At 43.1% G+C, this 15,308-nt stretch overlaps 1 protein-coding gene across 1 annotated transcript; it reads right to left on the minus strand.

Annotated features, from left to right (window-relative positions):
• Positions 1 to 46: 46 nt before the first annotated feature.
• On the minus strand, positions 47 to 15,075 carry LOC129863481 (H(+)/Cl(-) exchange transporter 5-like). The gene is made up of 13 exons (XM_055935508.1): positions 14,919 to 15,075; positions 14,330 to 14,482; positions 13,546 to 13,694; positions 13,214 to 13,313; positions 12,895 to 13,082; positions 12,684 to 12,806; positions 12,376 to 12,582; positions 9,082 to 9,162; positions 8,397 to 8,939; positions 8,134 to 8,320; positions 4,478 to 4,876; positions 4,065 to 4,281; positions 47 to 2,216 (listed from the first exon to the last, which is right to left on the minus strand). Exons 1-13 carry the CDS (start codon positions 15,037 to 15,039, stop codon positions 2,126 to 2,128), a joined length of 2,559 nt encoding a protein of 852 aa, XP_055791483.1. The 5' UTR covers positions 15,040 to 15,075; the 3' UTR covers positions 47 to 2,125.
• Between the last annotated feature and the right edge of the window lie 233 nt (positions 15,076 to 15,308).

A 15,308-nucleotide genomic window follows, 5' to 3' on the forward strand; every position in this document is an offset into this window, starting at 1 on the left:
ACTTATTGGTGAGTAACTGGGCACAATGAGCACAAATTTACTCATGTGAAAGTCAACGTTGTTTTAATACAAGGCAAATATGAAATGACGGGGAATAAATTGATATTTCAATGTTTTTGAATCTCAGTTGCATGTTAACATAAGACGGTAGTGATACAAACCCATTGCAGTTAGCAGAAATCCAAATAGACATGGTTTGTTGATCTTAACTGTAGCTGCATCTCCAAACACAACCGATAAGCATGTTATTTTGAAATGGAGTGCTTTTTAAGTGATAATGTGTTTACCTTTGAGACCCCAAAGTCAAACCTTTTACTGATGTAATGAACTACTGTATACAACACAAAAGAAATGGTTAGAACTTGGTTGAAGTCACACTTGTCCTTAAAGGATAAGACATGATTGACAGGAATACATTAATCTAGTTTAAGAATGTCCACCTTCAACCTCCAAGGGTATCTGCTCTAGATAAAAGTGAGATTTGAGGTTCCTTGGCTTTGTTCATGTATAAGAGACATTATATGCTACATTTCAATTGCTCATTCTTAGTGTAGACTTTGTTGTAGGGAGGGTAAGAGCATGAGGGTCTCGTGAGACAGCAAGAGCATGAGGTAAAAGGGAGAAGAGATCCAGAGTTCTTTACTAGACTGTTGACAGGCCAGTCCTGTCTCTAGATCCCCTGCCCTGGCCAGCAGGTAAGGCCATGCAGATCCATAGACATTGCGAGAGGAGAGATAATAGCTGGAAATGAAAAGAGATGTGACACACTGGAGTCCTCTCCCTTAATCATCCCATCACCTCATCCAACACTACTCTTCTCTTTGACCTTGTACTCAGGCAGGCAGTCTGTTAGGCTGTTCATCACTGAGGATTCTAGAGTGTGCTGGATAAAGTGATCCAAAAACTTATACAATACATAATATTCACAGAAAAGGTCATACAAACCAGAAATATATAGAGATGCATATTCTAAATGAGTAATACAATTCATCCTTTGAGTGTTTGTTACGGATGACCTGGTAATAAAGTATAGTAATGTGACTGTATCCACAGCTGGGTGGTGCACAGTAGCACCTCCATGTGGTGAAAGAGAACCAGAGCATGCAGGTTTCAGAGGAGGGTTATTTACGGGGCTTATTTTATCCTGGTGAATAAGAAACCATGCTGCCTTACAGTGTCCCTGTACGAAGAGGACATCATCTCCAGGTCTGTGTTAAACCACAACCAATTACATGAAAAAAACTATGAGGAATATGACATTTCCAAGGAAAGAAACACCAGAGAAAATACATTTAGTCTTGACAGCCATATGCAAGTGCTCATTCATGACAAATATTTCAGGCAGACATCACAATTTAAACGGTGCATTTCTTCATGATACTTTGATAGGTAGAAACTGATCATTTTCACTCCTAGCTTAGTGGTTGTATGGGTTAAGATGTCTATGTGGAGGAGGGAGGGTAGAGTATGTCTTGGCAGTGGTGTGGTTTATATCTCAGACTCCAGACTTGGTCTCCGCTCATTTACAATCCTTGATCTCTCCAGAGACACATGCCCTACCCAGCATGCCTGTTCTCATCTGTCAACTGAAAAGGAAGACCACTCCTGCCAACAGAGCCAAGAAAAAATATTCTCCCAGTTACTGACGCTCATTTAAGAAGTCATACATCTTTTCTAAATCCAACTCATCTTTTGGGCCAATCCTGGAAAGCCAGCTTGCTGTTGAAGAACAACGAATCCTCTACCTTTCCAGTTGTAATGGAATGGACAGTTGTCACAGCAGGGAGGAATCCACTAGAGTTCTAATGGAATGGCCAGTTGTCACAGCAGGGAGGAATCCACTAGAGTTCTAATGGAATGGCCAGTTGTCACAGCAGGGAGGAATCCACTAGAGTTCTAATGGAATGGCCAGTTGTCACAGCAGGGAGGAATCCACTAGAGTTCTAATGGAATGGCCAGTTGTCACAGCAGGGAGGAATCCACTAGAGTTCTAATGGAATGGCCAGTTGTCACAGCAGGGAGGAGTCCACTAGACATGAACATAGTGCAGTGTAGAGAGGCCTGGGAGAAAGCAGTGGTTCCACAGTGATGTCTGGCCCACGGTGCTGCAGCTGGTACTATACCATCAGTTGAAGAGGATCGAGTCTGGGTCCCGGTTGGCTATCTGAGCAACGTGCTTCAGAATGTCCTTCTTTGTGATAATACCCAGCAAGCGGCTATAAAAAAGAGGGACAAAATGTCAAAGAGGTCTGGACTTCTTACCATAATACAACAAAACTTTAGGAATTATAAAAAAAAGAAAAATGTATAAGCCAATTCAGTGGCATTTTTTTATAAAACATGTTATCAATTTCAAGTCATTTTTTGTGTCCGTCTTAGGGGGGGGCTGCTCTATTCTACTTATGAAATCAGTCCACTATAGATGTAAGTACAGGTCCCTAATTACATACAGTGGGGCAAAAAAGTATTTAGTCAGCCACCAATTGTGCAAGTTCTCCCACTTAAAAAGATGAGAGAGGCCTGTAATTTTCATCATAGGAACACTTCAACTATGACAGACAAAATGAGGAAAACAAATCCAGAAAATCATATTGTAGGATTTTTTATGAATTTATTTGCAAATTATGGTGGAAAATAAGTATTTGGTCAATAACAAAAGTTTATCTCAATACTTTGTTATATACCCTTTGTTGGCAATGACAGAGGTCAAACGTTTTCTGTAAGTCTTCACACACTGTTGCTGGTATTTTGGCCCATTCCTCCAGGCAGATCTCCTCTAGAGCAGTGATGTTTTGGGGCTGTTGCTGGGCAACACAGACTTTCAACTCCCTCCAAAGATTTTCTATGGGGTTGAGATCTGGAGACTGGCTAGGCCACTCCAGGACCTTGAAATGCTTCTTACGAAGCCACTCCTTCGTTGCCCGGGCGGTGTGTTTGGGATCATTGTCATGATGAAAGACCCAGCCACGTTTCATCTTCAATGCCCTTGCTGATGGGAGGAGGTTTTCTCTCAATCTCACGATACATGGCCCCATTCATTCTTTCCTTTACACAGATCAGTCATCCTGGTCCCTTTGCAGAAAAACAGCCCCAAAGCATGATGTTTCCAACCCCATGCTTCACAGTAGGTATGGTGTTCTTTGGATGCAACTCAGCATTCTTTGTCCTCCAAACACGACGAGTTGAGTTTTTACCAAAAAGTTCTATTTTGGTTTCATCTGACCATATGACATTCTCCCAATCTTCTTCTGGATCATCCAAATGCTCTCTAGCAAACTTCAGACGGGCCTGGACATGTACTGGCTTAAGCAGGGGGACACGTCTGGCACTGCAGGATTTGAGTCCCTGGCGGCGTAGTGTGTTACTGATGGTAGGCTTTGTTACTTTGGTCCCAGCTCTCTGCAGGTCATTCACTAGGTCCCCCCGTGTGGTTCTGGGATTTTTGCTTACCGTTCTTGTGATTATTTTGACCCCACGGGGTGATATCTTGCGTGGAGCCCCAGATCGAGGGAGATTATCAGTGGTCTTGTAGGTCTTCCATTTCCTAATAATTGCTCCCACAGTTGATTTCTTCAAACCAAGCTGCTTACCTATTGCAGTCTTCCCAACCTGGTGCAGGTCTACAATTTTGTTTCTGGTGTCCTTTGACAGCTCTTTGGTCTTGGCCATAGTGGAGTTTGGAGTGTGACTGTTTGAGGTTGTGGACAGGTGTCTTTTATACTGATAACAAGTTCAAACAGGTGCCATTAATACAGGTAACGAGTGGAGGACAGAGGAGCCTCTTAAAGAAGAAGTTACAGGTCTGTGAGAGCCAGAAATCTTGCTTGTTTGTAGGTGACCAAATACTTATTTTCCACCATAATTTGCAAATAAATTCATTACAAATCCTACAATGTGATTTTCTGGATTTTTTTTTCTCATTTTGTCTGTCATAGTTGAAGTGTACGTATGATGAAAATTACAGGCCTCCCTCATCTTTTTAAGTGGGAGAACTTGCACAACTGGTGGCTGACTAAATACTTTTTTGCCCCACTGTAGCTAGTTCTCAGTAGCAGGTGTGTTACCCATTGTGTGTGATGAGGCACTGGCGCAGGCCCAGCTTCCTGAAGATGTCCACCACAATGTCCATGGCGGTGTGGTCTGTGACGGTGAAGGGACTAAGGTCCATGATGCCTCTGAGCTTCAGAGGAGGGGGGCTGTTGGGGGGCTGAGGGGGCGTGTACTCTGTAAAGAAGACCCTTGATGTGCTCACTATCCCATCCTGACGCTGTCTGGCATTATCTGAGAGGAGAGGGAGGGGTTACTGAGGGCTGGCAGTGGGATAAGACCAAATAAGAATCAACGTTGGGTCCTTGAAAAGCGCTATATAAATATAATGTATTATTATTAAGAATACATGACATTGTTTTGACAAAGGTGACAGAGCATGTGGGTCAAAAGCCAGCACCTCAGCATGATGATAATCTGTCATCCCTACCTATGGAGATGGTGAGGTCCCTTCGCAGCACGAATCCCACTAGGCGTTGGGACTCATGGGAGACCACCACGGGGAAGCCGCTGTAGGTGGTGTCAGTGATCATGGTCTCCACGTCCTCTACCGTCATGCCATCCTGGGTCAGTACGGAGAGCGGCGGGTCACTGCGACGCGGCCGCATCACGTCCATGGCCAGGGTCTTATGACTGAACTCCTCCTTGGCCTCCAGGAAGGGGTAACCGTTGAGGCGGATGTGAGCCTCGTAGATCCCCTCGCGCCCGATAGCATCCGCCACCCACTTACTGGTCATGGCCGCAGCCATCAGGGGCACGATGTACTCCAGCCCTCCGGTCAGCTCGAACATGATGACCACCAGGGACACGGTCATACGGGTCACCCCACCTGTGGGCACAAAGCCAGTGGGGAGGGAGTGGGTGGCACAGAGAGAGGGGTGGAGGCAGAAAACATTAGGCATACCCACAAGTAGAGGTCAACCGATTAATCGTCATGGCCGATTAATTAGGGCCGATTTCAAGTTTTCATAACAAATCGGTAATCGGCATTTTTGGACGCCGATTACATTGCATTCCACGAGGAAACTGTGTGGCAGGCTGACCACCTGTTACGCGAGTGCAGCAAGGAGCCAAGGTAAGTTGCTAGCTAGCATTAAACTTATCTTAACATAATCACTAGTTAACTACACATGATTGATGATATTACTAGGTTAACTAGCGTGTCCTGCGTTGCAAATAATCAATGCGGTGCCTGTTAATTTATCATCGAATCACAGCCTACTTCGCCAAACTGGTGATGATTTAACAAAAGAGCATTTGTGAAAAAAGCACAATCGTTGCACGAATGTACCTAACCATAAACATCAATGCCTTTCTTAAAATCAATACATAGAAGTATATTTTTTTAAACCTGCATATTTAGTTAAAAAGTTCATGTTAAGCAGGCAATATTAATTAGGTAAATTGTGTCACTTCTCTTGCGTTCATTGCACGCAGAGTCAGGGTATATGCAACAGTTTGGGCCGCCTGGCTCGTTACGAACTAATTTGCCAGAATTTTACATAATTATGACATAACATTAAAGGTTTTGAATTGTAAGAGTAATATTTAGACTTAGGATTGCCGCCCGTTCTAAAAATTACAGAACTGTTCTGTATTTCACTGAAATAATAAACGTTTTTTTCCCCCGAAATGATAGTTTCCGGATTTGACCATATTAATGACCAAAGGCTTGTGTTTCTGTGTTTATTATAATTAAGTCTATGATTTGATAGAGCAGTCTGACTGAGCGGTGGTAGGTAGCGGCATGCTCGTAAGCAGCGGCATGCTCGTAAGCACTCATTCAAACTTTACTGTGTTTGCCAGCAGCTCTTAGCAATGTTTGATTCACAGCGCTGTTTATGACTTCAAGCCTATCAACTCCCGAGATTAGGCTGGCAATACTAAAGTGCCTATGAGAACATCCAATAGTCAAAGGTATATGAAATACAAATGGTATAGAGAGAAATAGTCGACGCGTCATAATTCCTATAATAACTACAACCTAAAACTTCTTAACTGGGAATATTGAAGAACTGGGAATATTGAACCACCAGGTTTCATATGTTCTGAGCAAGGTACTTAAACATTTGCTTTTTTACATGGCACATATTGCACTTTTACTTTCTTCTCCAACACTGTGTTTTTGCATTATTTAAACTAAACTGAGCATGTTTCATAATTTTTTGGAGACTAAATAGATTTTCTTTATGTATTATATTAGTTAAAATAAAAGTGTACATTGTTCATTCAGTATTGTTGTAATTGTCATTATTACAAATATATATATATATATACACTGCTCAAAAAAATAAAGGGAACACTTAAACAACACAATGTAACTCCAAGTCAATCCCACTTCTGTGAAATCAAACTGTCCACTTAGGAAGCAACACTGATTGACAATAAATTTCACATGCTGTTGTGCAAATGGAATAGACAAAAGGTGGAAATTATAGGCAATTAGCAAGACACCCCCCAAAACAGGAGTGATTCTGCAGGTGGTGACCACAGACCACTTCTCAGTTCCTATGCTTCCTGGCTGATGTTTTGGTCACTTTTGAATGCTGGCGGTGCTCTCACTCTAGTGGTAGCATGAGACGGAGTCTACAACCCACACAAGTGGCTCAGGTAGTGCAGTTCATCCAGGATGGCACATCAATGCGAACTGTGGCAAAAAGGTTTGCTGTGTCTGTCAGCGTAGTGTCCAGAGCATGCAGGCGCTACCAGGAGACAGGCCAGTACATCAGGAGACGTGGAGGAGGCCGTAGGAGGGCAACAACCCAGCAGCAGGACCGCTACCTCCGCCTTTGTGCAAGGAGGTGCACTGCCAGCGCCCTGTAAAATGACCTCCAGCAGGCCACAAATGTGCATGTGTCTGCTCAAACGGTCAGAAACAGACTCCATGAGGGTGGTATGAGGGCCCGACGTCCACAGGTGGGGGTTGTGCTTACAGCCCAACACCGTGCAGGACGTTTGGCATTTTGCCAGAGAACACCAAGATTGGCAAATTCGCCACTGGCGCCCTGTGCTCTTCACAGATGAAAGCAGGTTCACACTGAGCACACGAGCACATGTGACAGACGTGACAGAGTCTGGAGACGCCGTGGAGAACGTTCTGCTGCCTGCAACATCCTCCAGCATGACAGGTTTGGCGATGGGTCAGTCATGGTGTGGGGTGGCATTTCTTTGTGGGGCTGCACAGCCCTCCATGTGCTCGCCAGAGGTAGCCTGACTGCCATTAGGTACCGAGATGAGATCCTCAGACCCCTTGTGAGACCATATGCTGACACATGCACATTTGTGGCCTGCTGGAGGTCATTTTGCAGGGCTCTGGCAGTGCACCTCCTTGCACTAAGGCGGAGGTACCGGTCCTGCTGCTGGGTTGTTGCCCTCCTACGGCCTCCTGCACGTCTCCTGATGTACTGGCCTGTCTCCTGGTAGCGCCTCCATGCTCTGGACACTACGCTGACAGACACAGCAAACCTTTTTGCCACAGTTCGCATTGATGTGCCATCCTGGATGAACTGCACTACCTGAGCCACTTGTGTGGGTTGTAGACTCCGTCTCATGCTACCACTAGAGTGAGAGCACCGCCAGCATTCAAAAGTAACCAAAACATCAGCCAGGAAGCATAGGAACTGAGAAGTGGTCTGTGGTCACCACCTGCAGAATCACTCCTGTTTTGGGGGGTGTCTTGCTAATTGCCTATAATTTCCACCTTTTGTCTATTCCATTTGCACAACAGCATGTGAAATTTATTGTCAATCAGTGTTGCTTCCTAAGTGGACAGTTTGATTTCACAGAAGTGTGATTGACTTGAAGTTACATTGTGTTGTTTAAGTGTTCCCTTTATTTTTTTGAGCAGTGTATATATATATAAAAACCTATTAAAAAATAAAAAATAAAAAGGGCCTATTAATCGGTATCAGCTTTTTTGGTCCTCCAATAAATCGGTATCAGCGTTGAAAAATCATAATCGGTCGACCTCTAACCACAAGACAACATTTAACTAGGAAAAAGAAGCCTAGAATACGGACAAAACAAATGAAGGAAAAGCTGTTAAACATGCAAGGTGCCAACATACAGTAGCCACGCAGGCCTTACCTAAGCAGGCAGCAGCCCCCACCATGGCGTAGAGGCCTGGGGTGATGCAGTCAGCACCAGGAGAACACCAACCCCTGAAGATCGCCCAGTCATGGTGGTAGTAGGCCAGCTGCTCCATGCCTATTCCCAGCAGCCTGCCTGCGATCGCCCCTACCGCCATGCTGGGTATGAACAGACCAGAGGGAACCTGGAGGAACGACATCCTTATATTAACGCTCAAATCACAGATGTGCCATACAGATGTGACGGAGGTTCTCCAGTACCTTCATGCCGAAGGTAACCACGGTGATGAGCATCTTAAAGACCAGGGCCAGGGACAGCTGCCACATGGCCGTGTAAACATCATTTCCAGCCGGGCGGTCCGGCAGCTCGTTGCTGCTCTTGGTGACGTTGGCATTGTCATAGTTACATAACTTGGAGGAGTCCAGCAAGCCACAGTCGTTGAAGAGCTCAGAGATGAGCTCACTGGTGCTAGTGCGGGTGTAGCTGTTAGGGAAAGCCACCACCGCCGTCACCGCAGTGACAACAAGCACCTCCAGGACCGGGTAGTGGCCCAGCCACGTGGTCTTACGCCTCCGGCACCACGCGATGTTGGCGCGGATGAAGAAGGCGCCCCAGATGCCCCCGAAGATGCCCAGGAGGATGAAGGGTACAAGCTCCAGGAGGTGCCAGGGGGTGTGGAACTCCACGTAGAACAGCACCAGGCGGCTGTTGCCAAACGGGTTGATGGAGCGCAGGGTGAAGGCTGCCACCAGGGCTGCGAAGAACGACCGCCACAGGGTCTTCAGAGGGAAGTAGTAGCTCACCTGACAGGGCCATGAGGAGACGGACAGTTACACAGTGATCATAGTCAACTTTACTACATTCAATAGTTACCTTTAAGAGTGTTTCAACTTGACAGTCATAGAGCCCAAAGATTTACACAAGGAGGAAGATAAGGCACGTTACCTCCTCCAGACTGAAGAGCACTCCTCCTATGGGGGCCCCAAAAGCCACAGACACACCAACTGCTGCAGCGGCAGACAGAACCTGCCACACAAACCACCAAGCAAAGAAAGGAAGAAGGTGATCTGTGTCAGTACATTAATGCTTTACAGCACAGCTAAAATCAATGAGTCCGTACATTAATGCTTTACAGCACAGCTAAAATCAATGAGTCCGTACATTAATGCTTTACAACACAGCTAAAATCAATGAGTCCGTACATTAATGCTTTACAACACAGCTAAAATCAATGTGTCCGTACATTAATGCTTTACAACACAGCTAAAATCAATGTGTCAGTACATTAATGCTTTACAACTAGAGGTTGATTAATCGGGGCGATTTCAAGTTTTCATAACAAATCGGGAAATCGGTATTTTTGGGCGCCGATTTATTTATTTTTTACACCTTTATTTAATCTTTATTTAACTAGGCAAGTCAGTTAAGAACACATTCTTATTTTCAATGACGGCCTAGGAAAGGCAGAAGGACAGATTTTTAACCTTGTCAGCTCGGGGGATCCAATCTTGCATTGATTACATTGCACTCCACGAGGAGCCTGCCTGTTAGCGAATGCAGTAAGCTAAGGTAAGTTGCTAGCTAGCATTAAACTTATCTTATAAAAAACAATCAATCAATGACTGTCATTGCTCCAAAGTGTACTTAACCATAAACATCAATGCCTTTCTTAAAATCAATACATCAATATATATTTTTAAACCTGCATATTTAGCTAAAAGAAATCCAGGTTAGCAGGCAATATTAACCAGGTGAAATTGTGTCATTTCTCTTGCGTTCATTGCACGCAGAGTCAGGGTATATGTAACAGTTTGGGCCGCCTGGCTCTTTGCGAACTAATTTGCCAGAACTTTACATAATTATGACAACATTGAAGGTTGTGCAATGTAACAGGAATATTTAAACTCATAGATGCCACCCGTTAGATAAAATACGGAACGGAATAAACGTTTTGTTTTCGAGGTGATAGTTTCCGGATTAGTCAAAGGTATATGGTTTAGAGAGAAATAGTCGACGCGTTATAATTCCTGTAATAACTTGCGGCTGAATTTGAAAGGGGTTCCTTCGTTATTTTACCGTTCATGTCTTCCATAGAGAATGTCTTGATCTACTTCAAATAAGGTCTGTGTTTCGTGCAGGCTTAAACCGCCTCGACGTTTTGATACCCGTGTAAATCTCACTAGGATAATGTAACGTTTGTCAACATATTTTCATAAATCCACTCTACAATTTTTTAAATCTTCGCTTATATTTAGCCAATATTGATCAGAGTTACCTTGTCCTATGGATATCTACACAGTTATAAAATATAACAGTTATAAAATTGGCACGGTGATGTAAGCCTACACGAAACACAGACCTTATTTTAAGTGAATCTAAAAAATATCCTATGGAATAAATGAAGGAACCGCTTTTCAGATTTTGCTAGGTGTCAAGGGAATTATGACTCGCACTTTGGTTGTCAATTCTTACCATGCCCATTATTAAAATAGGATTTCCTGCATTTAGAAGGTAAAGTTTTTGTTTTCAACATTCCTCACAGGTAACTTACTCTATTTTTATTCAAACAGTTGAGAGCATTTGTCTCCTAAGCAGACTCTTCAGTATCATTGTCATTTCAGAGCTGTGTGCGTGTGTGTATTTATGTATTATATTAAGTTAAAATAAAAGTGTTCATTGTTCATTCAGTATTGTTGCAATTGTCATTATTACAAAAATGTGTGTGTGTGTATGATATATATACATATATATTTTTTTAAATAAATCGGCCGATTAATCGGTATCGGCTTTTTTTGTCCTCCAATAATCGGTATCGAAAAATCATAATCGGTCGACCTCTATTTACAACACAGCTAAAATCAATGCGCCAGTACATTAATGCTTTACAACACAGCTAAAATCAATGTGTCCGTACATTAATGCTTTACAACACAGCTAAAATCAATGTGTCCGTACATTAATGCTTTACAACACAGCTCAGCAACACGGCTAAATAACAAATAATATAACACGATGACTCAATGCAAAATATCTCTGTGTTGGAAAATAAATCTCAGGCACAATGTTTACCGAAGGGAGACAGAGTCACCGCATGTTTGTGGCTTTGTACTTCCATTAATACCATCTCACTGTAGCAGAGGAGCAAAAACATCACCTTGGGGTATGTGTTTGTTGAAATCATGAAACCAGCCACAGGCTATTTATAGTTGAATGGGGTTTTCCTGCAGAATTTGACTTGAGGCTCTCACTCTTGATACAGCTTGATTTGAGTCAAAACAACATCAGTGGTCCTAGCTTTTGCAATTTGTGCCAGTTCCTTAAAAAAAGAGTTAAAAGGTTAACCAGTATTGCATCCATCCATTTAAAAAATGGTTCAGACGTTTGTGAATAGCCCAGGGCAGCATAAAATGAACACCCGCCAAATGCAGGTAGATTTAGGTATTAGCGGGTAAGACTGTTTATTTCCCCAGCCACGCTGGCGGGTAGCCAATCTGCAAGGCTCTACAATGCGAGCATTACATTTGCTAATAAAACAGTGAAAAGTCAAGTAGGAAAAAATGCTGCAGTAGCTGTTTTCTTCTATTTTGTTTTATAGCTGCTTATAGCACAAATAAATACCAATCTCTAACCCACCTCGCATAGCAACGCTGCCTGCTCTCTGGGGAGCTTTGTGCATTGTGCTGATAGATACATTTTTGGATGCCAAGTGTACAGGCATAAAAGTCAGTCTAACTTACGCGAAAGTCTACAAAGTGGGACTTTGTCCTCGTGTTTCTTGGCTATTTACATTGTTTTTTTTCACAAGGACAGTCTTTTTTCAATGATAGTTAGAGTCTGCTGCTTCAACTGATAGCGAAGATATGCTGTCTACTACAAGTCAGATCCCCAAATCTCTCACACAGACACACGACTCAGTGGCCCCTTACCACGGTAACCTCTCACCCTTAAAAGGGTAGCTTAACATTATGTCTCATCGAATATTTTGGTTAAAATACTCAGGTCACAAAAAATGAAATGAAATTGAGCAATAGATCATAATATATATCACAATGCTTCTTACTAATACATTTCTTGTTTTAGAAACAGTAAGCATGGTCATCTTGTTTTTTTAGGTAATTCTGGAATAAAATCAAAAAATATTTTGGCTGGTAAAAGAAAATCTGAGTGGCTGGTATATTTTTCCATCTACCTGCCAGTGGCTGTTGGACCAAAATGTTAATTTTAGGCCCCATTTCTCACCTCTCTGCGCTTGGCCTCATTCTTGCGGTACTTGGTGAAGAGGTGGCAGAGGATGTTGCCACAGCAGCAGGCCACGTGGACCAGGGGCCCCTCTTTCCCCAGGCTGAGCCCCGACGACACAGCCAGGACCAGGGTGATGGTCTTAATCACCAGGGTCCACTTCCCCAGATACCCTCGGATGATGAAACCACTCAATATGGTTTTGATCTGGGAGAGAAAATAAATAGCATGGGAAAATAAACCACATCCTTTGTCCTCATTCAAAAGAAGACATATCAAATAAGGGTAAAGAAATTAAGTAATCTTACCTCTGGGATTCCAGAACCACAGGCATATGGGGCGAAGGCCCTGACCAGTGTCACGGCCAGGAAGGAGAATAGCAGAGCCCAGCACACGTACATTAGGTAGTTCATAATGTACGCAAAGGGACCCTGCAGACAGACATTTCACAATCAGACTGTGACCAAAATAATCACATACAATAAACACAATGGGTCAAGTAGTAATATTTTAGCACACCTCTGTTGTGCCGATAATGAGCTCAGCCCAGCTTTTCCACTGTGGACACTTGTCCCTCTCTTGGAAGGTGGTCTCGTTGGAGGTCCAACAGCAGTGTTCATGGTTGAACCAGAACCCGTTCAGACAAACCCCTTCCTTCAGGTCGGTCATCCAGTGGGCTGATATGTCAATCCCACCTGCCAACGCGCCTGGAATAGACCACAGGGTAAATTACTAACACTACCAATGGCTCCCAGGTGCATTGCTGTGTGGGTCTTAGTAGAGGGAATCAAATGAAAAAGCATTTATGTATCATCAATCTGTATACAATTAGACTGACCTGACATGAGTCCAATCAGCAGCATGAGCAGCCATCCAGAGAAAGCATCACAGACACTGTTCACCAGTGCCCATGTAGACTCTTTGCTTTTACTGGTAATCTACACATCAGATAGGTGACATAAATGTTATTGTTATAATACTATGATGCGTTTGATTCAGACAGTAATGCCATGTAACGTATACAGGTGTTGCTATTACACCTAATAATGATGACAAGTATACATGGATACTGATCTGAAGCCTGTTTGAGACACGCGTTTTGTTATGGGTTGAGAAGTGGGTTAAGACTAAGAATTAAAAGGACAAGGAGATAAATAGGATGTGGGTCACCTCTCTGTGCCGGTCACGGTCTTTGGACTTCTCCCGCACCCAGTCTATGGTGTTAAAGTCCTCATAGGTGCCCACCCCAGGCACAGGCTCATCAAGCAGGTCCATCAGTTTAGGAACCCCGTTCACCTCCTCCATACCTGGGTTATCCCCTGGAGGAGAAGGGAGGAAGAAGAGATGTGAGGAATTGAAGAGATTCAAAGGACAGAGGGAAAACACATTCTAGAGCTGGCATTGCTTGAAGGGCAGTTTCCCCAGACACAGATTAGGCTAAACCTAGTCTTCGACTAATAATATATATATTTTTTTTTAATGGAGAATATCCATTGGTCCAGGACTGGGCTTAATCAGTGTCTGGGAAACTACCCCTTAGTGTTTATCTAATAACAAAGGTTTTACTTGCATATCAATAACACATACCTAAAGGGAACAATGTGTTACAGATAAAATTGCTGGAAAATATTGATGAAAAACAGTGGCACCTCACTGAGTGTGAGGTTTGGGATGCGATCAGAATAGTTTAGGCCTAATAACTGCATATTCCAAATGCAATTGGTGTCAAATGAAACCAAATCAAAACAAAGGAAGAAATGCAGAGGACTTTGTTCTCACTTATATTAAATCCCAGCAATGTAGGCTGGCCTAGATTAATATGTTACCGTTTACTCACAACTAATAGACATTTGAGCAGACAACACACCTATCAAAACAAGACACACATTAACAAATCCATGATTTGTGTGTGCGCGCGTAAACACTACAACAGAGACATGGGCCTTGGTCTTACCAGAACCATAGTCTCGGTCCAAGGGTGGTACATCCTCCGTGTTAGAGAAGTCTAATGTCGACCCTGCTATCTCCACCATGTCCTCGTCACTTGTGCTACTTCGTATGCTATTGAAGCTATCGTTGCAATATCCGGTGTTATCCATCGATAATACTGAAGGAACACACACACACAGAATGAGGTCATGGTCCAAAAGCAAAGAGTTCAAAGCAAAGGAATCATCCACCTAACGTTAACTGGATAGCTACACTAATGTTCTCGGGGCCCTAGCTATGTGAGCTAACGTTAGTTAGATAATAAATCGGACTAACATTGGCTAGTTAGCTAGCTCTGTTTGTTTTTAAATGTGTTATCATATTCGACTGGCTTTTGTGGTTAGCTAGCGTTAGCTACCGACTGACATCGACAATAGTGTCTCCAACCAAGGCAGCTAACGCGTTAGCTAACTTGCTAACTAACAAGTTAGCACAAAGCGCAGCCACACTCACATAACAATTGCAAGCAAGATTAACATTAGCCAGAGAAACCCGAGAGGTTCATATGCAAGATCATATTACTGACATCATATTAATATAAAAGTCGTTATTACTTTGTCGGATGGACTTCGACTGAGAACTCTGCTGTTCTGCTAATGTTATTGTTGTTGTCTGACCCGAATGCCAACAACTTCCTGTTGCGACATACATTGAGAGCTGATCCCAGGTGATCATCTTCTTCACGAAAATAAATAAATTAAACACAAAACCCTTCCACACCCCCTCCCCAACCAGATGCTAATCAAATAAAATAATGTTTTATTTGTCACATGCGCAAAATACAACAAGTGCCGACTTTTACTATGAAATGCTTGCTTATACAGCCTCTCAACAATGCAGAATCTATTAATGATAACAAAAATAGTAATAGAAAGAGGAATAATATACACAATTAATCTACATAGTGGGAGTACCAGTACCAATTTGCAGGGGTGTGAGGTAAT

This window comes from Salvelinus fontinalis, chromosome 10 (genome assembly GCF_029448725.1).
Source record: "Salvelinus fontinalis isolate EN_2023a chromosome 10, ASM2944872v1, whole genome shotgun sequence".
NCBI lineage: Eukaryota > Metazoa > Chordata > Actinopteri > Salmoniformes > Salmonidae > Salvelinus > Salvelinus fontinalis.

Excerpts from the sequence above, each read along its gene's own strand:
- LOC129863481 (XM_055935508.1), bottom strand. The coding sequence starts at position 15,039 with ATGATCACCTGGGATCAGCTCTCAATGTATGTCGCAACAGGAAGTTGT. Across the intron at positions 8,940-9,081 it reads TGCTCTTCAGTCTGGAGGAG|GTGAGCTACTACTTCCCTCT; the intron begins GTAACGTGCCTT and ends TGGCCCTGTCAG. Across the intron at positions 4,282-4,477 it reads GGACCTCACCATCTCCATAG|ATAATGCCAGACAGCGTCAG; the intron begins GTAGGGATGACA and ends CTCTCCTCTCAG.